Source organism: Calliphora vicina, chromosome 3 (genome assembly GCF_958450345.1).
Source record: "Calliphora vicina chromosome 3, idCalVici1.1, whole genome shotgun sequence".
NCBI lineage: Eukaryota > Metazoa > Arthropoda > Insecta > Diptera > Calliphoridae > Calliphora > Calliphora vicina.
Window position 1 is genome coordinate 24,739,485 of NC_088782.1, and position 24,128 is coordinate 24,763,612.

At 29.5% G+C, this 24,128-nt stretch overlaps 1 protein-coding gene across 4 annotated transcripts in view; it reads left to right on the forward strand.

Annotated features, from left to right (window-relative positions):
- Positions 1-23,161, forward strand: part of LOC135953730 (uncharacterized) — a 32,214-nt gene extending 9,053 nt beyond the window's left edge. For 3 of the 4 annotated variants that reach the window (XM_065503711.1, XM_065503708.1, XM_065503710.1), the window contains exons 2-7: positions 18,540-18,885; positions 18,987-19,090; positions 20,386-20,515; positions 20,606-20,822; positions 20,892-21,028; positions 22,282-23,161. In XM_065503711.1, coding sequence (XP_065359783.1) covers positions 18,643-18,885; positions 18,987-19,090; positions 20,386-20,515; positions 20,606-20,822; positions 20,892-21,028; positions 22,282-22,929 — 1,479 coding nt within the window. In that variant the 5' untranslated portion in view covers positions 18,540-18,642 and the 3' untranslated portion in view covers positions 22,930-23,161. The remainder of the gene's footprint in view (positions 1-18,539; positions 18,886-18,986; positions 19,091-20,385; positions 20,516-20,605; positions 20,823-20,891; positions 21,029-22,281) is intronic. The other variant, XM_065503712.1, reaches the window with a different exon arrangement.
- The last annotated feature ends 967 nt before the right edge of the window (positions 23,162-24,128 follow it).

Below are 24,128 nucleotides of genomic sequence, written 5' to 3' on the forward strand. Positions count from 1 at the left end.
AATGTATTAAAGTCGAAAGGACTATTCAGAAATAGAAAAAACAAATTTCAACTTTCAACTATAAATCGAACAGTCAACTTTTTTCTGAAAACAGTCGTTGAAACGATTAAGTTATCAGACATAAATTAAAAAAATGGTTTATTAATAAATCTGACAATATTAAAATAGACTAATAGTCGACTTTTCATAAATTAGCAAAAGTCGACTATTAAAAAATCTAAAAAAAAGTCGAAAGAAGAAAAGTCGGCTTTTCATAAATTTACAAAAGTCGACTTTTCAAAAAATTATAAAAAGTAAACTATAAAAAGCCTAAAAGTCCAATAGGTCGAAAGGACTATTCAAAAATCGAAAAGAATACTATTTATTTCAACAATATAATCCTAATTATATGCGGAAAAGTCGACGATAAAACAAATTATAAAAGTCTAAAGGTCGACTATTTAAAAATCTAAGTAAGTCGAATAGTCGACTATTAATTTCAACTATAGAATAATTGTACATCTCATATGCACAGCGAATGTCAATAAGGTAAATTAAGGCACTAAGATGACTTCAATCTGTATTTCAGATGGGTTTTAAACAGCTTTAGTGCTATATACTGTAAATTTGTAGCCGACAAAGCAAAAAAAATCTGTATTTTAAAACGAATGCGTCATATTAATTAGTATTAAATAAAACAATCTTAAACAATTGTGTTAAGGTGTGTAAACACTTCAATTTATCGTTAAAGATTTTATTTGAAATGTCAGACTTTCGTAATTAATAAATTATTTAGTATTTTCGGTTTCTGGCACCTTAAGCCTAACCACAAAAGAAGTTTTAAAGTTAAGCAGCCTAACTACAAAAGTCGAGTTTAAATCATTAAAGGCGACTAACTATTTTTTTAAATTTCGTACCATAAAACAAATTTTAGAGCGAAATTAAAATTAAATTTTAGCTTTTTTTTAAATTTTAAGGATGTTTTATTTTATTTTCAAATTTTAAATTCTGTTTCAAATTTGTTTTATGATACGAATTTTAAATGTATTATTATTTAAATCTATGAATTATCAGCTTTTGTAGTTAGGCTAATTGTATATTAACTAACACAAATAAAAATTGTTTGAAATGAACATTTATACTTAATACAGTTTATGTGTCTCACTTTTCAATTGCATTTTTAAATTTTGTATAAAATCGCCTGGGTCGTTCACATTGTGATATCGAATTTAAAATTATAATTTAAATGTTATTTTAGCACTTATATATACATACAATTGGTTTAAAGGAATTTAGTCGGACCAATGAGTTTTTGATCAGGTGCAATTGCAATGTAAATGAAATTTTTCAATAACAAGAATTATTGAAATAAATTAAAATTGAAATGTACACAATTGTGCATTTATATTTACATTTAATTGTTTTAAATTGAAAAGAATATACACAGCTAAATAAAAATGAGCGATAAAATTGTATAATTTTAATAGTAATTCAAGAAATTAAAGTAAAAAACATGATAAGTCATAAAATTAAAATTTGAAAAAAAAACAAATTCAAATTTTGGAATGTTTTAAATAAAAATATAATTTGAAAGGAGCTAAAATAATTCTAAAGTTTTTGAAAACATGTGGCTTATCATATTTGTGCATTAAGCCTTTCCATTTCTTAAACTTTTATTAAACATGACTTAAAATTGAATTTAATCACTTAACCATTTAATTGAATACTTCAAATTTAGTACATTCCTTTGAGAATTAACTCCTTATTGTATCATTGAAGTTTTCATTAATTCAAAATTATGTGACTTATCATATTTGTACCCAAAGCCTTTGCATTTCTCAAACTTTTATTAAACATGACTTAAAACTTTTCTTAAACAATAAATTAAGCTTTTTCAAGCCAAACCTAAATTATTTAAAACTTTATGTCATTAAATTTAATTGTAGGGTACTTTACACAATATTCTTATCATTTTCACTTTTATTTTTCGTTTTGTTTTACAACTTAATGCCGCAAATTAAGGTCAACATTTCCCCAAGTGTTTTAAGTAATAAATTTGTCATTTACAGTCTTTAATAAAAAATAATAAAAACAACAAACTGAGCATTTCTAAATATGTAAAAGCAAAATCATTACCATATAATATCTGCTTTTCCTCTTGTGAAGGCAAAGCTGTGAAATTCTTGAAAGTAATCATAAAAAATAACTATTTAAAATTTGTTTAAAAATGAAAATGAAACTTGTTTCTGTTTTAGAATATATCTTTTTAATTGCAAGTACTGTAGTTAACCCACTGTGCTTATTTTATGACTAGTACAGAAGTAGTATTTAGTTTAAGTCTTAGTTTTTTGTTTAGTTGCTTTTATTACTATTAAGTTATAGAAATTTTAAGCTTGCACTGAGAAATTGCTTTCATTGCTGATAGTTTTTGAGTTTACTTTGTTTATTTGTAGAGTAATTATATGAATATTTATGTAGGTTTGTTGTAATTTTATTTTTAATGTAGAACCGCAAGTGATTTTCCCTTTTTATACCCTTCAGCTTCGTGAGAAGGGTATATATAAGTTTGTCATTCCGTTTGTAATTTCTACATTTTTCATTTCCGACCCTATAAAGTATATATATTCTGGATCCTTATAGATAGCGGAGTCGATTAAGCCATGTCCGTCTGTCTGTCTGTCTGTCCGTCTGTCTGTCTGTTGAAATCAATTTTCTGAAGGCCCCAGATATCTCCGGGATCCAAATCTTCAACAATTCTGTCAGACATACTTTCGAGAATTTTGCTATTTAAAATCAGCAAAATCCGTCCATAAATAACGGAGATATGAGCAAAAATCCGAGACAACCTCTGAAAATTTCATCAAAAAACACAATGTATTGCATGCTTTGACAAAAAAACAACAAAACGTATGTTTGGATGTGCAAGTTTTGTGTATTTTGTTTTTTTTTGTGTTTTGTTTCTTTTGGCGTTGTTGTTGTTTTTTATACAACTAAACGGTTGTTTGGTTGTGTGTTGGTTTTTTTTTACAAAAAAGCAACAAAACGTAGGCTTGGATGTGCAGGCTTTGCGTATTTTGTTTTTTTTTTGTGTTTTGTTTCTTTTGGCGTTGTTGTTGTTTTTTATACAATTAAACGTATGTTTGGATGTGTGTTGGTTTCATTGGCTTGCGTATTTTGTTTTTTCTTTTGGTGTTTTGTTTCGTTTGGCGTTGTTGTTGTTTTTTGTGTTCTTGATAAATTTAGGATGCTGTACGCTGAAAGTGGGCAATGTACATACATATATACTAATTATAAAAAATAATAATGCATCCACAACAAAGGTGAAGGGTATATAAGATTCGGCATAGCCGAATATAGCACTCTTACTTGTTTGTTTTGAATTTAGTTTAAATATTTTTAAAATTACCCTGCAGTTTTCAAAGTTTTAATTTTGCACAAGTTGCAATTCTATCAATACAAAACACTAGTTACTTTTGTGTCCACTGGTATGTTATAAGGTAGTGTATGGCTATTAACAAAGTTTCATTGGGCATTATTACTGGCACATCAAAATTCAACATGTATCACTAGAAAATCGAACAAATATTTTTAAAAAACAATTTTTAAAAATACAAATTTCTAATACACAGAAAAAAATTAATTTTGAATTTGATAATTTTGATAATTGAATATACAATTTTCGTTATTGGTTGAACTTTAAGTAAAAAAAGTATTTGAAAATACATTTATCGTAATTAAAAACACATTTTATTGAAGTTTTGTGTTTTTAGTTCCAAAAAAGGTATTTTCAATAACTTTTTTTTATTAAAGTTCAACCAATAATGAAAATTGTGATAAATATTTGAATTGAAACTGTTTTAGAAAAGTTTTTTCTGTGTATGAATTATCTCTATTAAGGCATCAACATATCTCAATTTGATTTTTAATGCGGAACTAGTTCCATGAACTGCCGAGTATTTAATATATGCGACGACCACAACAAAAGAAATAATTATAAATACTACAACCTACATTTTTTTGTTTATTATTTTATAGATTGTTTTACAAGTGTATTTTGAAGATACAAAAAGCATTCCTAAATATTACTTTTGATTGTTCTATTATGAGGGGAGAGAGAGAGTTGAATTGAATTGTTTTTATAAGGAGTGATGTCAAGTTGCAATTATATTTTGTACGTTTTTCTTGTTAACAGCTTTTGAAATATGTCAAGACTGATTCGAAATTGATAACACTAAGCCAGACGTTACTAATATGGATTTAAAATAGTATTTATATTAAAAAATATTATTAAAGACTGATTAAAGTTATACACGTGAAATTTCGACTACTACCTCTATAAAACTTAATGGTAACTTTAGATTAATCCAAATTAATCAATGAACCTACATAAAAGGGTCATATAATGGTACATTTCTTTCTTTTGATGGTACTTTTTATACCATTCACCATAAGTGAAGCAACTTCATAAAGTACTCGAGACCAAAGTATTTGTACAATGGAAACTTTTGCTGAAAACTATATTCCATAATTGCAGTTTCCAAACAAAATAAAATTTACCAGAACTTGAAATTATAAAATATAAAAATAAGTAAATTTTAATAAAAAAAAATAATTCTTCGAAAGATCAATACAAGGCTGTTCTTGTATGTCCGAATAACACGAACAATGTTGCCCTCCAATTGTTGCTGGTTTATCTGCATATACCAGTGACTTCAAGTGGCCACACAGGAAATAATCGAGAGGTGTCAAATCGCACGACCTTGGAGGACAATTGGCAGTTTCAATTTTCGAAATCAAATCATTGCCAAATTTTGATTTCAATAAATCGATGGTTACGGTCGACGTATGACACGCTATGCCTTCCTGTTGAAACCACATCTCTTCTAAATCAATGTCATCCATATTTTAAAACAAACAAAATATTTATCATGGTGCGATAACATTCTCCATTGACCGTGACGCGAGCTCCGGCTTCATTTGTGAAGAAATTAGGTGCGATGATGCCAACAGTGTGTAAACCACACCAAACGGTGCATTTTCCTGGATGTAATGGAGTCTGCAGGGTCTCACACCATATAAGGCAATTTTAAGTTTATCATTGGGAGCTACTCTAGCTGAAATTTCAAAACGTTTGCAAGCAGCAGGCTTTATCCAAAAGCAGGGAAATTGGGTACCATACGAATTGAAGTCGATAGACCTTGAATGACGATTTTACATGTCCGAAATGATATAAAAGTAAACTATTTTTGCACCGACATTACTTGCGATGAGAAATGGATCCATTACGATAACCCGAAGCTTTAGAGATCGTACATGAAGCCTGGCCAACCAGCCGTATCCATGGAGCTAAGGTATAGTTGGGAGCAAAAGTGTCATAAATTTATTATAATCTGCTGAAATCTGACCAGACCATCACACAGAACCTGTACCGAACGCAACTGATTCGTTTGAAGCGAGCATTGGCCGAAAAACGGTCAAACATGAAACCGTAATATTTCATCATGACAACGCTCGGACACATTTTGCAATACCTGTTAGAAAGTATTGGGAATGAAGTGATTGGGAAGTTTTGCCTCAGCCGCTTTATAGTCCAGACCATGTCCCATCCGACTACTATGTGTATCGATTGATGCAGAATCCTCTCTCTGGTGTGCGCTTCACAACGAAATTGGAATTGGTTTTTTTTGATTTGTATAAATTAATGAAATGAGGTTTTTCAATGAGGAGATTCTCAATGTGCACTAACAAAGAAAAGGGATACATTTTAGTATTTTCTAAAATCTTTCACTTTGTAGGAATGATAAACTTAATGGTATTCGAAATTCCTAAGATCGAAATGATAAAGTAAGTTATATTGTTGAGATTTTGAAAGTGACAGAATAAAAGTGTTAAATAGTATTTACCATATTGTCATGATAAAAGCCAAGTACACTGAATCCAGTGGTGCTAACCTAAGTTGTTTAAAAAATAATTATGACGGAACTTTATAGTTAAAAGCCAAAACAACTAACATTTTTCTAGTATTTATTGATTCTTAATCGATATATGTATATTAGGCTGGGTCAAATTGTAAGTGGCCGATAAAATGTACAAAAGCGCAGAGCAACAAAGTCGCATCGCGAAAAACTTTTGTTGAAATAAATTTAGTTTCAAAAAAGTTTTTAATTCGAACATAGTGTAATTATTTGTTATGTATATGCAGAGGGTTATCCATCGAATTTTTTATGGGCAAACGTCTGGTGAGCTAAATTTTCTAACCTGGTCTGAAATGTTGCAACGTATATAATCTTGAAAACGGAAACCATTTTTTTTTGGAAACAATATAAAAAAAAAATAAATGAATAAATAAAAATGTCAATCGTGCCAAATTGTCATACAAACTTGTTTTACATTTTAAATTTTTCAATGGAAACTGAGTGATTAAAATTAGTAAAATTATTGTAAAACATTTTCAAGTCATAAATATTTAATAATATTAATGAATCATCGGCTATTTATATTAAACAAAAAACAAGCCATAACAAAAGTTCAAAATTCTACCAAAAACAGCTAATTGGTCAATACCTTTTAAAGTGTAATCAATAAAAACATTAACAATTGAAGCTTAGTTTTGTATAATTCCAATATTACATTATACTCTGACTGTAAGGCCTCTCTTTCTTTTTTAGCTCTCCTTCAAAACAACTATAAATTATTAGTTTCAAACAAAATTTATTTACTCACCGAGTTAAAGTAGTTTATTGTTATTTGATTACAATTACAAAATTTTTAAGTAGTTTTGTATCTACATAAATAAATGTACATACATATGTATAAATAAATCAAGTGCTAATTGAAAAAACTCAGTTAAACGTTTTTTTTTTTTGTTACTTTAAAGTTTATAAAGTATTCTAAGGTGGAAACACATAAAAATAATAAATCACGAGTTAAATAATAATGAGTGCCCTACAGCAGGTAATGGTGCGGGGAGGATCATTTATAAGAAAACACCATCATAGGTGAATCATGGCTTAACAGTTTGGACGTGTTCAATGAACAAATTTTATATAAATTGTCTGACACAATGTCGGTTTTTGTGAACTGTTTAATTTACAATGTTGATTTTGAGTTAACCGGTTTTTATTACTCGGTTAATCGAGTAATAAAATAGCTGTAAAATATATTTTCCATAAAATTGTTTGATCCAAAAACATTTCCAAAGTTACTTCTCCGCCTTTATGGACTGATTTAGGTGATTTTCAATACCATCTCGACACACAGGTCCACAGAATATCTGGGGGCTTCGAAAGCCCTATTTCAATCGAATCACGGACTGACGGATTTCCTAAATTGACTCAAATAAAATTTGTTGAAATTACACAAACTTGCGTGCGGAAAATTACTTCCTGTTAATAATGCACCAATATTTATTGAAGCTGTCACAAACGGTATGATAAACTGAATAGACTCCCAAACTGCTGTAGTTTGTGTAAGAACATTTATAATAGATCAATATCTTCTACTTTTAAAACAAAAATATATTTATGATTATAAAATATTTATGATTATAAAATAAATTACATGCATGTTGCACATACATAGCGCCAATTAGCCAGAAAGCTAAAATTTTTATTTCAGTTTCCAAATGGAATTTTATAATTAAACTATACTCGTATATATAATAAACCAGAGATCTATTCTGACAGAATTGAGTCTATGAAATTATAGTTTTTTTTTATTTTATTGATGTAATTGAAACTTTGTTCTCGCGTATGTATGTCATCATGAATTAGTTTCTTTCAAACAATAATCCGCCTGAAACACAATCGTCACATAGTTAAATCCAAAAATGAGTAAAAATATTTGTTATACCCACGACAGTAGTTGTGGTATGTAGGAAAAACAAAAATAACTCATCTTTGTTTAATAAATAATTGGCTAGAGTAGAAGAGGAAGATAAAAATTATTGAAATAATTTATGTATGACGTTTGAAATAGCATCGAAATCATAAAATGAAAACACACAGCATGAGTGGGTTGGAAAACACAATGGGAACGTTGGGCGACAAGTAAAAAATATTGAATTTAAAATACTGGTTCATTAGTTTTTCTAATTATAACACAAACTGTATTCAAAATAAACTAACTGAACCTAGAGATGAAGGTCCAACATTTGAACGACAAATGAATCTTCACTGTGATGCGATTCGTGAACTGTAACATTACATCGGGAAATTTATTTCACTAGTCTCGTGGCATGTGAAAAGAGAATAAATTTATCACTTCACCGGTCCAATGTTGTCCATGTTTTAATGAATTTTAAACAAATCTGGTACAAATATAATTTTAATCAAAGTTGTGAAAAAAATTATAATATCCTAAACAGAACAAGAGCTCTGTGACTTGACTCTGAATGCTAAATGAGAGAAAATTTAGCCCCTCCTAGAACATCGCTGGACAACTTGGTATGAAATGTTAGAGCTAGAACCGATTCCTAAACCTGAGCAAGCAATAAAGAGACAAATTTTGTATTGGTTCCCCCTTCTCCCTAAGAATTTCTCAAAGTTCACTATAAGTTAGTACTTAGCATCCCTTGAATTGATAAATGGATAAGTGTATACTGAAAGATAATTAATCAGTGATTAAGTAAGAATTATTGAATCATGAATATAAAGCTGCTATTAGTCATGGTTAGTAAAATTTATCCTAAAAAACTTTAAAGTAGAAAAAACAGTATTTGATTTACACTAGAGTTAAAGATATTAGTTATCAGCAGGGAAACCAAAATATGCAAATGCATGTTTTTTCTGATGAGTCTAATGAGCACATGGATAAGATATTTACACGTTTCAGAACTATTTAAGAATTTTGGCATCGATTTGTTAGTGCATATTTTTGCATATTTTATCCTTAAATGCATATTTTTGCATATATTTGTTTTAAAAGCATATTTATGTCATATTTTTGCGTTTTTAGAGCATATTTTACTGTTTAATAGCATATTTTGACTTTATCAAAAACAAATTTTGTCTTACTTATTTTTCGCCATTGTGTACAGCTTTTTACTTCCTTTGTTTAAAATTCAAAATTGAAAAATAAATAGGTTTTCACCAAAAAATTTTGTTATTAAAATTTAAAAAAAAATTAAATTTAAAAAAAGTAAAAAAAAACACTTTTAAAAAAACAATTCGAAAAATTTTTTCCAAAAAATTAAACAACTGAAAAAAAAAATTTTTGTTCACCTAAAAATATTAAAATTTTTTATTTTGAAGTATAATTTGGTGAAGGGTATATAAGATTCAGCACAGCCGAATATAGCTCTCTTACTTGTTTTAATATAAAATAAGCACTATTTTAATAATAGCGCCATCTAAATATCAAAATTTAGTTCTAATTCAAACTTTACCGTTCTCAGTGTTAAAGAAATATTGTCTTTTAAATTTGCTCCTAAAACATCAGTTGATGTCGAAAGAACATTTTCTATGTATAAAAATGTTTTCAGATCCAATAGACAACGATTTTTATTTGAAAATTTAAGTAAATATTTTGTAATTTATTGCAATAATAACCTTAATTGAAGAAGTGACTTTATATTTATATAAAATATCATCATATATAAATATCATCATAGCTTAAGTTCCTATAGTTTTTATGTTGTATTTATTTTTTGTTATACTTGTTTTAGTTCATGTTATTTTTGTTTATTTTATGTTACCTTACCTTTTTAGAAATTAATTGTATTGATTTTTTTAAATAAAAGTATATTTTTTGGTTAAAAATTATGTAAAAGTTTGTTTTTTAAGAGCATATTTTTTAAATTTTAAGAGCATATTTTGAAGTTTTTACTGCATATTTAAAGCGCTTTTTTTAGAGCATATTTGCGGTTTCCCTGGTTATCAGGTATGTTCTGTAATCCACGTGATTTCAAATCACATACCGTTTTAAAATCACACGTGTGATTTGTGCCAGTTCTGTAAATCACACTGTTATTGTATTTTTCGGTGTGATTTTAAATTTTCGAAAGCACAAGAAAACAGCTGATTCGTTTATTTTAAATGTTTTGTTTTGCAAATAATTTTGTAGAAATATTAAAGTGAAAATAAAAAAAGCCTGGAGCTTCTGTTATATCTTTAATGGAATTAAAAAGAATGGAATTACATTTTATAAAAATTTTGCATAAACTATGGCGCATATTGATAACTTATAATATAATCTAACAAATATTACAAATTTTATGACGAATTCTATAATTAATTTAAAGATATTGAACATATTTTAGACAAACATTAAAAAATTTTAGTCTGGCCAGCTTCCATGTATTTTCGAAAATCATAAACAGCTGACAACTGAAAACAAACCTGAAACCACAAAAGAAATCACAAAAGCAAATAAACTTTTTACAGCAGAAAAGGTGTCTCTAGATTTTTATTAAATTTTAAGTGTTTTTTTAATAAAATAATTAATTCTATAAGAAAATTAATAAAGAACATATTGTTTAATTTATTTAAATAATTTATTTTAATATTTTCCATGCAATAGCCGCAGAAATAACCAAGTGACTTGAAAACATTAGTGACTTTGTTGAACGTTTTAAAATCACAAAATTATGTGCTCAGAACACCTTTTATGTGATTTCAAACCACTTTTATAAAATGTGATTTGCAGAACATACCTGTATGTCACATTAATATATGAAAAAGTGTAATATTTTTGAAAGACGGGGACTTACATTTTTGAATCTAATTGAGATATTGACATGAATTTTTTTTTGTGAGACCAAACATTAATTTATCTAAACAAAAAACAAGTAAGAAAGTATGGTCGGTCAAGCCCGACCATATAATACCCTACACTAAGTAAAAGAGCAAAAACATTTTTCTTTTAAAATATCAATAATTTATATTTTTGAGTGATTTTCGGAAGTGGGCCTTATATGGGAATTATGACCAATTATGCTCCGATCACCATGAAATTATGTTGACTTTTGTGTGTATACCAAAATTTTTAAGAGATTTATGCACGTTAAAGTTATTTTTTGAAGCGGGTCTATATGAGAGCTATAACTAATTATGGACCGATCGTAACAAAATTTGGTGACATGAATTTTGTATATATGAAACTTATTTGGAGCGAAATTTGTGTAGATACATATATAAATTAAACATTTATGACCGATAAAGTCCAATTTCGGAAGGACATTTGTATGGGGGTTAGGTGAAATAATGGACCGATTTCAGCCAGTTTCAATAGGCTTGGTCATTGTGCCGAAAAAATAATATGTACCAAATTTGATCAAAATATCTTCAAAATTGCGACCTGTACTTTGCGCATAAGGTTTACATGGACAGACAACCAGCCAGACGGACGGACATCGTTTAATCGACTCAGAAAGTGATTACAAGTCGATCGGTATATTTTAAGGTGGGTGTTAGACTAATGTTTTTGGGCGTTACAAACATCTACAAACGCATAATACCCTTCCCACTATGGTGGTGTAGGGTATAAAAATTAATTCGGAATAAATGTGGATCAAATTGTTCCTTATAGTTGCAATCCTATTAAAATGTTGGTACAAATTACAATTTGATAAAAAAATAGGTCAAATTCCAAAGGGCGTAGGGGCGAAATATTCGAAGAATAGGACATGATTTTTATATCAAAATGTTCTCTGTAAAGATACCTTACAGAAAAACATTAAACTGTTTTATGTTCTTAAAGAAAGTATTTTTTTTTTTAATAAAAAAAGAGTTAAGTCACCTTTTCTCCCAAAAAACAGCAAAAATCTACTATTTTTTTAATATTTAAATTGAAAATCGTTTATTTTTGGATCTATATTAGATATTCAAATCAAATCTTTTGTATATTATTACTAATTTAGTTGTCTAACATACATAAAATCGAGTCCATTCGGTCCAAAATTACGCCCTATATTTTTAATAGAGCGAGCCAAGGTATGGCCAAATTTTAAAATTTAGATTTTTAAATGCCTATAACTCGAAAATTAGAAGAGATAAATAGCACACGCAAGCAAGTTTTCAAAAATATTAAAATCTTTTAAATCGGATGGGAAACAAAAAATGGCACGTGTTTAAAAATTTTACATGTCGAAGGTACCCTACTTTAAGCCCCCATATCGCCCCTGGAACATTTGTATGGCCCATTTTAATAACTTAAACTCGAATACTGTTAGTTTTGATCGATGCAGCACGCTCTCTCTGGTATACTCTTCACTTCTGTACAGAGTATCCGATTTGCTTGATTCGTTCTTGTCCTCAAAAGATGAGCAGTTCATTTGGCTCGGAATCCATATGTTGCAAAAAAGATGGGAAAAGGTCATAGCTAACAATGGCCAATACTTTGAATAAATTTATGCTGTACAAAAAATTCTTCAAAATAATAGCTAAAAATTTAAAAAAAAATCTCGCATTTTTAAGTCATACACCCAATCAGGTGCAGATCCAGTTCAAAAATGTTCTTTAATCAACATTTGGTCTACATTTTCTTCTTTTTTATATGAAAACTTTTCGGTTTTCTACTTTTACTGCTGCTTGTGGCTATCATTGTGTTCTTTCTATACCCTGTATCTAATTGTTCTCTCATGACATGTGCAATGAACCTCAATAAGAAATATGTATGTATGTATGTATGTATGTATGTATGAAGTAGAAAATAATAAAAAGCAACAACAAAATAACTTAGAGAAGACGTAACAAATGATCATAACAAATCAACAGCAACACAATCATCATCCTCATCATCACCATCTCCGTCATCCAACAGAGCACACCTTAAAACATGAGACACTACAAAGCGTGCGCGGGACAGACTGACGTACATGCAAGAAGACAAATAACGCTACAAAAATGCAATATGCACTTTAGTGTTGCAAAAAGACAGCATCCATCCACTTTTAAAACAACTGAAATCTATTGAATATAGTTCATTGTACAACAACTATTAAGGTCAAATAATGAAGTATTTTTTTTGTTTTTAAGAAACCTGCACAAAAAATTTACTTAATCAATGAGAAAAACTTTTGTTAGCGAGTTTAGGTTTTGGAAAGGGAAAAAGAGAGAGGATCGAGGTGTTAATTTAACAGCTAAATAAAATTTAGTTCATTTTAAGTTTTTTTTTTCTTTTTGTATTATTCATTAACAGATCTCGAGACACATGAACTTTAATCATGAAATTAACAATGAGTATTTAAATAGTTTCAGGGAGAGAGCAAACAGAGTAAAGGGAATATATTAACAGCTTATTATGTGAGTTTTTTTTATATACTTTACATGAACTTTAATCAACAAATTATCGAGTAATGTAAATAAATTGATAAGAGACAGAGAGCTTGTTGTGCGATAACGAGCTAAAGGGAGAGTGATAATTAAACTTAAATGTCGTTATTGTGGCCAGATTAATGAAAATTCATTTCGAATCTAGTAAGAAATAAATAATTTAATAAAGTAGTGAAGACCTAGAATATATTACATTTTGTTTGTTTTAAAAAATTCAATAGTTTAAGATCAATTCATAGATCAGCCCTACTCAGGCGCTGATCCTTTTTTCTTTTTTTATACCCTTTACCTTCGTGAGAAGGGTATATACAGTGGTTGACAAAACAATGAAAACTTTTCCAAATATTTCATTAGTGGCCTAAAATCTGAAATAATTTTTTAAAAAATTTTAACATTTATGTAGTATTTTTATTAATTTAACAAAAAACAAAGGACATAATTTTTTTTTTTAAATCATCATCTTTATTTACAGTTTTATTTATATATATATTTACAATTTTCGAGATTTTATTTATATACTACAACGAATTATATTTTTGGTTGATCTTAACAGTTATTTTCTACTTTATAACATTACTTAAAGGAAAAATAGGAAAACCTTTATATGATAAAAAATTACAAATATATTTAGAAAATATATATGTATACAATAGAATTATCATAAGATAATAAATTATATACATATCATTTTCGATTTGGTGAATTATGTTTTAAGGTGCACTCAAGCCGATTCTCTACATTCCCTTATCAGTTGATAAGAAGAATTTGCTATGTTTGTATAATATTTACTGTTTAGTCTTTTTATGAAATCAACAATTAGTTCATAACCCGTTTCGATGTGAAGAAGTTGCGTAGAGTATCTCCAATGTTTGTTATTTATGATCTTTAGACATTTGTTTTGAATTATCTGAAGTTTTCTGAGATGAGTTTTTGCAGCTTTATACCAAATGGGACTTGCATATGTCAAGGTTGGTCTAATCACACTTTTAAATATTAAATTTTTGTTTTTTGCGTTAAGTGTTGAGCGGTTACTTAGTATTGGCAACAAAGCTCTGATAGTTTTAAGAGATTTTTTGCAAATTTCTTCGATGTGTTTTACAAAATTAAGTTTCTTGTCGAGGCACATGCCAAGATATTTAACATCATTTTGAATAATAAGGCTCTCATTTTGAAATCGTAACTGACGGTTTGGTAGTCTTTTGGGAGAATTGTTGTAGGGAAATATAATTGCCTGTGTTTTATTAGGATTTATTTTTATTTTCCACTTATAAAAATATTTTCTAAAAGCATCAAATCCTTTTTCCATTTTAGTTAGTAGTGCCTTCGTGAGTTTGCTAGACGTTATGAGGGCGGTATCATCTGCATAGTATGCAACATTCAAGTACGAGGGTGGAGAAAAATCTGAAGTATAAATTGAGTACAATATAGGAGATAATATTGAACCTTGTGATAAGCCTGCTGTGATTAATTTGGGGGAGGATAATGTACTATTCACAGCAACTACAAATGTTCTTTCCGTAAGAAAATCAGCTATAATCATGCACAAATATTTAGGAATATTAGCCTGGAGCAATTTATATATTAATCCGTTGTGCCAAACAGTATCAAATGCTTTTTCTATGTCTAAAATTATCAGACCTGTAGATTGTTTCTTTCGTTTATTAGACTTTATTATGTTTGTAATGCGATTAACTTGGTGTACTGCACTGTGTTGTTTTTTGAACCCAAATTGCTGTTTAGCTATTATTGACGTATTTTCAATAAAACTCCAGATACGATTTTGAATAACCTTTTCGTATAATTTTCCTAAGTTACTTAATAAACTTATAGGTCTATAACTACTAGGATTGTGCTTAGGTTTACTCGGCTTACAAATCGCAATAATTTTAGCTTAGTTTAAAATATTTTTTTTTTAGTATTTTACTTGTATAGTTTTATTTATATAAATTAACTGAAAAACAAACAACATAATTAATTAAATTCTAAAAATGAGAAAACAAAATTAAAAGATTTCTTTGTTACGGCATTGACAAAACAATTGAAACTTAGGTATTATTTTAACAAATATGGTCTAAACTTTGCAATAACTCAATATTTTGTTGGGTATCCCTTATTTTTTTATAACTGCTACACATCGACGATGCATTGAACCAATTAAAGAGTCAATGGTCTCCTTTGAAATATTTTACCATTCCCTTATAACCGCCTCCGATAAATCTTCCTTCATGGTGTAATTTTTGGTCCTTATTTTACGATCTACAATTTCCCATAGATTTTCTATCGGATTGAGATCTGGCGATTGGGCAGGCCACTTCAAAACACGTACCTCGTTGGATTGTAACCACTCGGTTACAACCCTAGAGGTGTGTTTCGGGTCGTTGTCGTGTTGGAATCTCCAAACTAGGGGCATATTTTCCTCAGCGTATGGATACATAACATCGTTTAATATGGTTTTGTATCCTATACCTGTCATGGTATCTTTTATAATATGAATTGGGCCCATACCTTGCCCTGAAAAACATCCCCATACCAAAATATTGCCACCGCCAAACTTTATAGTCTTATTTGTGTACTTTGGATCTAATCATTTTCCCTTTGGTTGTCTTACAAATGTTCTCCCATCACTGCCTCTTAAATTGTATTTGGATTCGTCGGTAAAGAGGACAGTATTCCATTTCTGTATCGACCAGTTCAAATGATCCCTGGCAAATTGTAGACAAGCAGAACGGATCTTTTTAGAAATGAGTGGTTTTTTCACATGACGGGTACTTATTTCTAATTTTAGGCTATTAACAACCTCTCGAGGAGTTATTTTTGGGAATTTCTTGAACTCTCTCGCTATTAAATTATCTTGTCTTCCACCTAAATGTTGAGTTTTTACATAACCGGTCTCACGGAATTTCTTTATAATTTTTGAAACTGCTGATTTATTTATTGAATATTTGTCACAGATACTTTTTTGTTTTAAACCAGCTTTTAAATCGTTAATTATTTTATTTTTTAAGTCTTCACAAATCTTAACTTTAGCCATTTTCGTTAACTTTGAAAAAAAGCAATTATGCGAAAAACTTAGAAAAAGAAATTGTGAAAAATTACCAGAATTTAAAAATAAAATAACTGTAAACAGGATGCTTTTTACATCGTTTTTATACCCTTCACCTTCGTGAGAAGGGTATATATAAGTTTGTCATTCCGTTTGTAATTTCTACATTTTTCATTTCCGACCCTATAAAGTATATATATTCTGGATCCTTATAGATAGCGGAGTCGATTAAGCCATGTCCGTCTGTCTGTCTGTCTGTCCGTCTGTCTGTCTGTTGAAATCAGTTTTCTGAAGACCCCAGATATCTTCGGGATCCAAATCTTCAATAATTCTGTCAGACATGCTTTCGAGAATTTTGCTATTTAAAATCAGCAAAATCGGTCCACAAATGGCTGAGATATGAGGAAAAAACCAAGACAACCTCGATTTTTGACCTATTTTTTACCTATATCTGGATTACTAAGACATTAATATAGACAATATGGATATCTAATGATAGATATTTCAAAGACATTTGCAACGACGTATATAAGACCATAGTAAGTTGGGCCTACAATGGGTCAAAATCGGGAGAAAAAAAATTTTAACCCGAATTTTTTTTTCAAAAAAAAAAATTGAAAAAACAAAAAAAAAAAAATTTTAAATTTAAAAAAAAAAAAATTTTAAATTTAAAAAAAAAAAATTTTAAAATTTAAAAAAAAAAAATTTAAAATAACAATCGAAAAATTTTTTTTTCCAAAAAATTAAAAAAACAACTGATAAAAATTAAATTTTGTTTACCTAAAAATATTTAAAATTTTGAAGTATAATTTGGTGAAGGGTATATAAGATTCGGCACAGCCGAATATAGCACTCTTACTTGTTTTAAATATTATTTTCGTTTTACAATTCTTTCTTGCAGATGTTTAAAAGTTTCCATTGTTTTGTCAGTAGCGAAATAGTGAATATTTTTAATTTTGTTCCCTATTTTCAGAATATAATTAATTATGTTGTTTGTTTTTCAGTTAATTTATATAAATAAAACTATACAAGTAAAATACTAAAAAAAAATATTTTAAACTTTGGGCTACATATGGAATATTTGGAAAAGTTTCCATTGTTTTGTCAACCACTGTAGTTATCAGTTTGTCATCCCGTTTGTAATTTCCACAATATAATTTTCCGACCCTATAAAGTATATATATTCTGGATCCTTATAGATAGCGGAGTCGATTAAGCCATGTCCGTCTGTCTGTCTGTTGAAATAAATTTTCTGAAGATCTTCAATAATTCAGCTAGACATGCTTTCGAGAAGTTTCCTATTTAAAGATATGATGAAAAAACCAGGACAACCTCGATTTTTTAACTATTTTTGACCTATATCTGGATTACTAAGTCATTAATATAGACAATATGGATATCTAATGATAGATATTTGAAAGACCTTTGCAACGACGTATATAAGTAAGTTAGACCTACAATGGGTCAAAATCGGAAGAAATATTTTTTACACCGATTTTTTTTACCAAAAAAAATTTTTTTTTTTTTAAATTTAAAAAAAAAAATTTTAAATTAAAAAAAATTTAAAATAAAAATTCGAAAATTTTTTTTTCCTAAAAATTAAAAAAACAACGTTGGAAAAAAAAATAATTTTGTTGTTTACCTAAAAATATTTAAAATTTGTATTTTGAAGTATAATTTGGTGAAGGGTGTATAAGATTCGGCACAGCCGAATATAGCTCTCTTACTTGTTTATATTAAAACTTTTCGGTTTTGGGGGGAAATGGCCATTTTGTCATCCCCTGTATCCGCGAAATACTTGATCTGGCATCTCTCATACATTAATTGTTGTGCTTTTTCTTAATACAAATTCCAGTAAGCGTTAATATTTGCATTTAAAATTTGAAAAATTGTATGTACATATGTATGTATTAATATATAGAATAATTAAATACACAAACAACCAAACAAATGTCAACGTTATACACAAACTATGTATGTATTTATACTTGAGATTAAGAAATAACAAATTCAGAGAAAACCCCCACTTTAAATAGAAACAAATCTTTATTCACACAAACATTTAAATAATTATAACTTTTATAAAAAAAAACATTTTACTTAATGTTGCTAATTAAATAATAACAAAATTATTAATTAAATTGACATTGTAGATGATGACAAGCACATGCATGCCATAAAACAAAAGAACTTTGGAACAAATATGTTAATTAATGAGAATTATTTCATTTAATTTTTTTTTTCAGCTCCATAAATGTAGTTGTACGTGACTTTTCTTTTTCTAATAAACATATTTGACTAGCATCACCTCCACCCACACCGCTCATTATACACACATCTCTATGCATTATGTCATTTTCTATGAATAAATTGAAATCCATTTTACCTGGATCTCAAAATGGTTCTGCAGGCTCGAAACGTCAATCGGAAAATTTAGAGCCAGAAATTGGCTTTCAAATCTCTATAGAGACCAATGCCAGTGAACATAATGGTGCCAAAACCGTTATACCCGAGCTACATGTAAATTTAATAGCAGCCCGCCATCTGCCGGCTTTATTTGGTTTCAAAATTGTCCAGGGTTATTTGATCAAGGTAGGTGGCATAGCTGTTTATTTACAAAATAAAGCTTTTAGCTTTTAGCTAAGACAAACACCTTATTGATGTTATGTTATGCTTTTTGATTTCATTTGCAGGTAAAGCTTTTCCCTGGCCATAAACGTTTGGACAGCAGCATTCAAACAAATTCATGGCCAAAATTTAATGAAACATTTAAATTCCCATTGGCACCAGCTATCAAGTAAGTGGTTGTTAATAATTTCAGGATAAATAATACAAAATAATAAATACGAAACGATTTTTCAACATGAGAAGAATTGATACCAAACAGTTCACCTGTTTTCTCCACTGAAACTAATGATTAATTGCAACCAACAATTGAAATACGTTTGATGTTAAATGTGAATTAACGTTGAAACTAAAAATTATATTGTTCAATTATAACTTCAAATATATGCTCGATTGTTGATCAATTGAAACTTCAAATATAAACATAATGGATGCATAGTTTGAAACAGGAAGATCTATAAAAATAGATGTAGTTGATGCATAACTACGATTATGAAGAGGGCCTCCAAAAAGACCTGCGATTAATTAATATTTGAGACTATAACTGGAGCTCTAATTCAACCACTTACCGATTATACTTCTATTTCTGTACTAAATAAGACGCGATTGCAGTTAAAAATCTGTACTATATGATTTCAGTTCGATTTCTGTGCTAAATATAGCCACGATTGCAGTTCGATTTTTGTACTAAATAGAGTCATGATGATTGAGTTGGATTTCTGTACTGAAAGTGCACAACTGCTGTACGCTTTCTGTACTAAATAGAGACTCAATTTCAGTTCGATTTCGGTTGCAAGTAGAAGTACTAATTCTGTACTAAATAGAACTATGATTGTTGTACTAAGTAGAACCATGATCGCAGTACTAATTCTGTACTAAATAGAACTATGATTGTTGTACTAAGTAGAGTCATGATCGCAGTACTAATTCTGTACTGAATAGAACTATGATTGTTGTACTAAGTAGAGCCACGATTGCAGATCGAATTCTGTACTAAGTAATACCACGATTACAGTTCGAATTCTATAATAAATAGAATCAAGATTGCAGTTCGAATTCAGTAGTCCTGATTCTGTACCAAATAAGGCCCGCTTCAATTCGATTTCTCTGATGAATACAGTCTCGATTGTAGTTCTGCTTCAGTACTAAATAAGTCCCCAATTGCATTCCGGTTTCTCTTTTAAATGAAGTTCTGCTTCAGTACTAAATACGGCCAGTTCGAATTCTGTGCTAAAAAAGTCGTGATTGCAGTTAAATGCCATATTAATTTCTGTACTAAATAAAGTCGCAATACAGTACGAAAGTTAAAATATTTTCAAATTTGAATTACAACATTTTATCTCAACTTAATCAACAACTTATCAACAACTTAATCTCACAAAATATTTATTAAATAATCAAATCAGTCAACAGTTTGTTTTTATTAACTAACAATCAATTTCATTTTTTTGTTCATGCAACATATAGACCCTCATTGAAACATTCATCACGTCGTGGCAGCAAATCTGCAGCAGTTAACGAATTTACGCCTGAAGAACTATTTGCTGGACAATTTGTGGTTTTTACAGTTTATGCATTATTGGAATTACCGCCAACGGTAGGTTACAATAAAAAACAAATAAAACAAACTTAAAAAACATTTGCAAATTATATACATATTTTCTAAAACAATCACTTGCAATTTCAGTCATTTAATCGTTTTAGCAAAACGTATCGTTCCCTAAAAGATAAAAGTTCAAATATAATGCAAAATATGTTTGAAACTACTCCCGAAAAACCCAACAACGATGACAAGGAGAATAAAACCAAAGAGCAGGATAAGAAAACTAAACGTAAATCTCAAGATGCTAATCCTAGAGATTCCATACCGCCACTGACAATTAGTGAATCGAGAAGAAATTTAGGTAAGTAGTGAATTTCGGAGAGCATTTTGAATAGCTTTTAATAACATGATTTAAAATTGTTTGTTTTAGGTTCTGTGACTTGTTATTTGCAGCCGAAACTTTTTAAACCAAACTCGCGTGGCATGTTTGCCACAGAAGAACTTTGGATGCCTATAAAGGATATAAACACTACGGTGAAGAAGCCATCTAATGACAGCAATAATAATGTAAGTAACTTATTTGAAAGTTATGCAGATCTTATCTGAAACCTCATCCTTGAGTTTTCTGTACTAAATAGAGCCGCGATTGAAGTTCGATTTCTGTACTAAATAGAGCCAAGATTATGGTTCGATTTGTGTATTAAATAGAGCCACTATTGAAGTTCGATTTCTGTACTAAATAGAGCAAAGATTATGGTTCGATTTTTGTACTAAATAGAGCCACGATTGAAGTTCGATTTCTGTACTAAATAGAGCCAAGATTATGGTTCGATTTCTATACTAAACAGAGCCACGATTGAAGTTCTATTTCTGTACTAAATAGAGCCGCGATTGAAGTTCGATTTCTGTACTAAATAGAGTCACGATTGAAGTTCGATTTCTGTACTAAATAGAGCCAATATTATGGCTCGATTTCTGTACTAAATAGAGCCACGATTGAATTTCGATTTCTTTACTAAATAGAGCCAAGATTAAGGTTCGATTTCTGTACTAAATAGAGCCACGATTTAAGTTCCATTTCTGTACTAAATAGAGCCAAGTTATGGTTCAATTTATGTACTAAATAGAGTCACGATTGAAGTTCGATTTCTGTACTAAATAGTGCCAAAATTATGGTTCGATTTCTGTACTAAATAAAGCCACGATTGAAGTTCGATTTCTGTACTAAATAGAGGAAAGATTATGGTTCAATTTATGTAATAAATAGAGCCACGATTGAAGTTCGATTTCTGTACTAGATAGAGCCAAGATTATGGTTCGATTTCTGTACTAAATAGAGCCACGATTTAAGTTCGATTTTTGCACTAAATAGAGCCATGATCTCAGTTGAGTTCAGTGCTTAATATAGACCCGATTGCAATTCGATTTCTGTACTAAATAGAGCCACGATTGCAGTTCGATTTCTCAGCAAAATAGAGTGCTAATATGAAATGTTTTCTTTATAATATTTTCATAAATTAAAGAAATCAACCCATTCACCTGTAAAGTTGTTAAAGCAGCAACAAAAACATTATTTAGTGAAAGTTTCTTATTACATAAACAATAAAAATGTAAACAAACCTAAAGATTCAATTACTAAAGGTCAAGCTAGATAAAATGTGTATTTTCATAATTATGCTCTGTGTTTATTTAACTGTTAAAGTATGAAATAAAACTAAATTAAATTGTTAAACCAAGCGTTTTAAAAACAATTTTTTACAATAGTTTTCACAAAACCTTAAAACTATTTAATATTCACAACTTTTTCTTTTTCTTCTCAGCAGTTGGCCAACTCTACGAAAGGTGTTGTTGAACTTATACTGCAAATACAAGATTGCAGTGAACCCATCGATCCCACCCATCAAGAAAATGGCAGCACTTTAAATATGGAGTCTTCCACACTCAGTCTTTCAAATGGCAAAGAGGGCAAATCAGCGCAATCCTGGAATCGTATGACTTCCGAAATGAAACGTAAAATGGGCATACGAAATGTCAACACCAAGACCTCACATGGATTGGCGCTTAAAATCACCACAGCGCGCATGAGGTGCTCGAATAAGGTCAAGGACGAGCTAGAGGCCACCGCAGGCAGTGTTTATGTTAAGACCACTGTATTTGAACATGGCATTTATATAGATTCCTGGAAATCTAGCAATTTTTACCCCTCACTCTCCACCAAATGGGAGGTGGGCAGTGTTGAGCCCACCATTACGATACCGCTACAGAGTTTAGATCATTTAGATAATATTTTAATAAAAACCACCCTGGCCACTAAGACAAAAATGGCAAAGAAACTAGTATTAGGCACAGTTGTAGTGGGTGGACCGTGTGCTGGTTCATCCATTTCTGACACTGGTGCTGAGCATATGGCAACGCTCAGAGAGACAGCTTTAAATGAGCGTGTTGCCATGTGGCATTCTTATCAATAGGGAAATGTCATTTAATTTTGTAAAATTTTTATTGTTTTCATTATTTATAAACATATGTATGTATCTTCTTTATTTTAATATATTTTTGTTTAATTTTAATTGTTAACGAATTCGAATTCGAAGAAAAAAGAAAAGCAATGAAAAGTATTTTATTAGTAAAACCATTTGTTTGGTAAGAAATTTATATTAAATTTAATTTATTTTAAATAAATCTAAATCAGTGAACCAAAAATATTTGTTTTCTTTTATATATATTAATAATAAATTATGAAACAAAATCGGGGATTGCATAACCGGGGATTGTATAATAAAAGAGCCACGATTGCTTTAAATTATGGATTGTATAATAAAAGAGACAATTTCTGCAATGACTGAAATTCGATTTTTGTACTAAATAGAGCCACGATTGAAGTTCCCCTTCTTAAACCACGATTATAGTTCAATTTCTGAACTAAATGGAACCACGATTATAGTCCGATTCTCGTACTAAATAGAGCCATGATTGAAGTTCGATTTCGGTACTAAATGGAACCACGACTTCTGTACTAAATGGAACAACGATTGAAGTACGATTTCTGTACTAAATGGAACCACGATTGAAGTTCGATTTATGAACTAAATGGAACCACGATTATAGTTCGACTTCTGTACTAAATGGAACAACGATTTAATTACGATTTTTGTACTAAATGGAACAACGATTGATGTACGATTTCTGTACTAAATGGAACCACGATTGAAGTTCGATTTATGAACTAAATGGAACCACGATTATAGTTCGATATCTGTACTAAATGAACAACGATTTAAGTATGATTTCTGTACTTAATGGAACCACGATTGAAGTTCGATTTATGAACTAAGTGGAACCAAGATTATAGTTCGATTTCTGTACAACGATTGAAGTACGATTTCTGTACTAAATGGAACCATGATTGAAGTTCGATTTCTGTACTAAATAGAACCAGATTATAGTTCGATTCCCGTACTAAATAGAGCAACGATTGAAGTTCGATTTCTGAACTAAATAGAACCAGGATTATAGTTCGAATTCTGTTCCATTTCTGTACTAAATAGAACCTCGATTATAGTTTGATTTCTGTACTAAATAGAGCTGTACTAATGGAGCTTCGATTGCAGTCCGATTTCAGCACTAAATAGAGCCAAGATTATAATTAGAATTCTGTACTAAAAGAGCC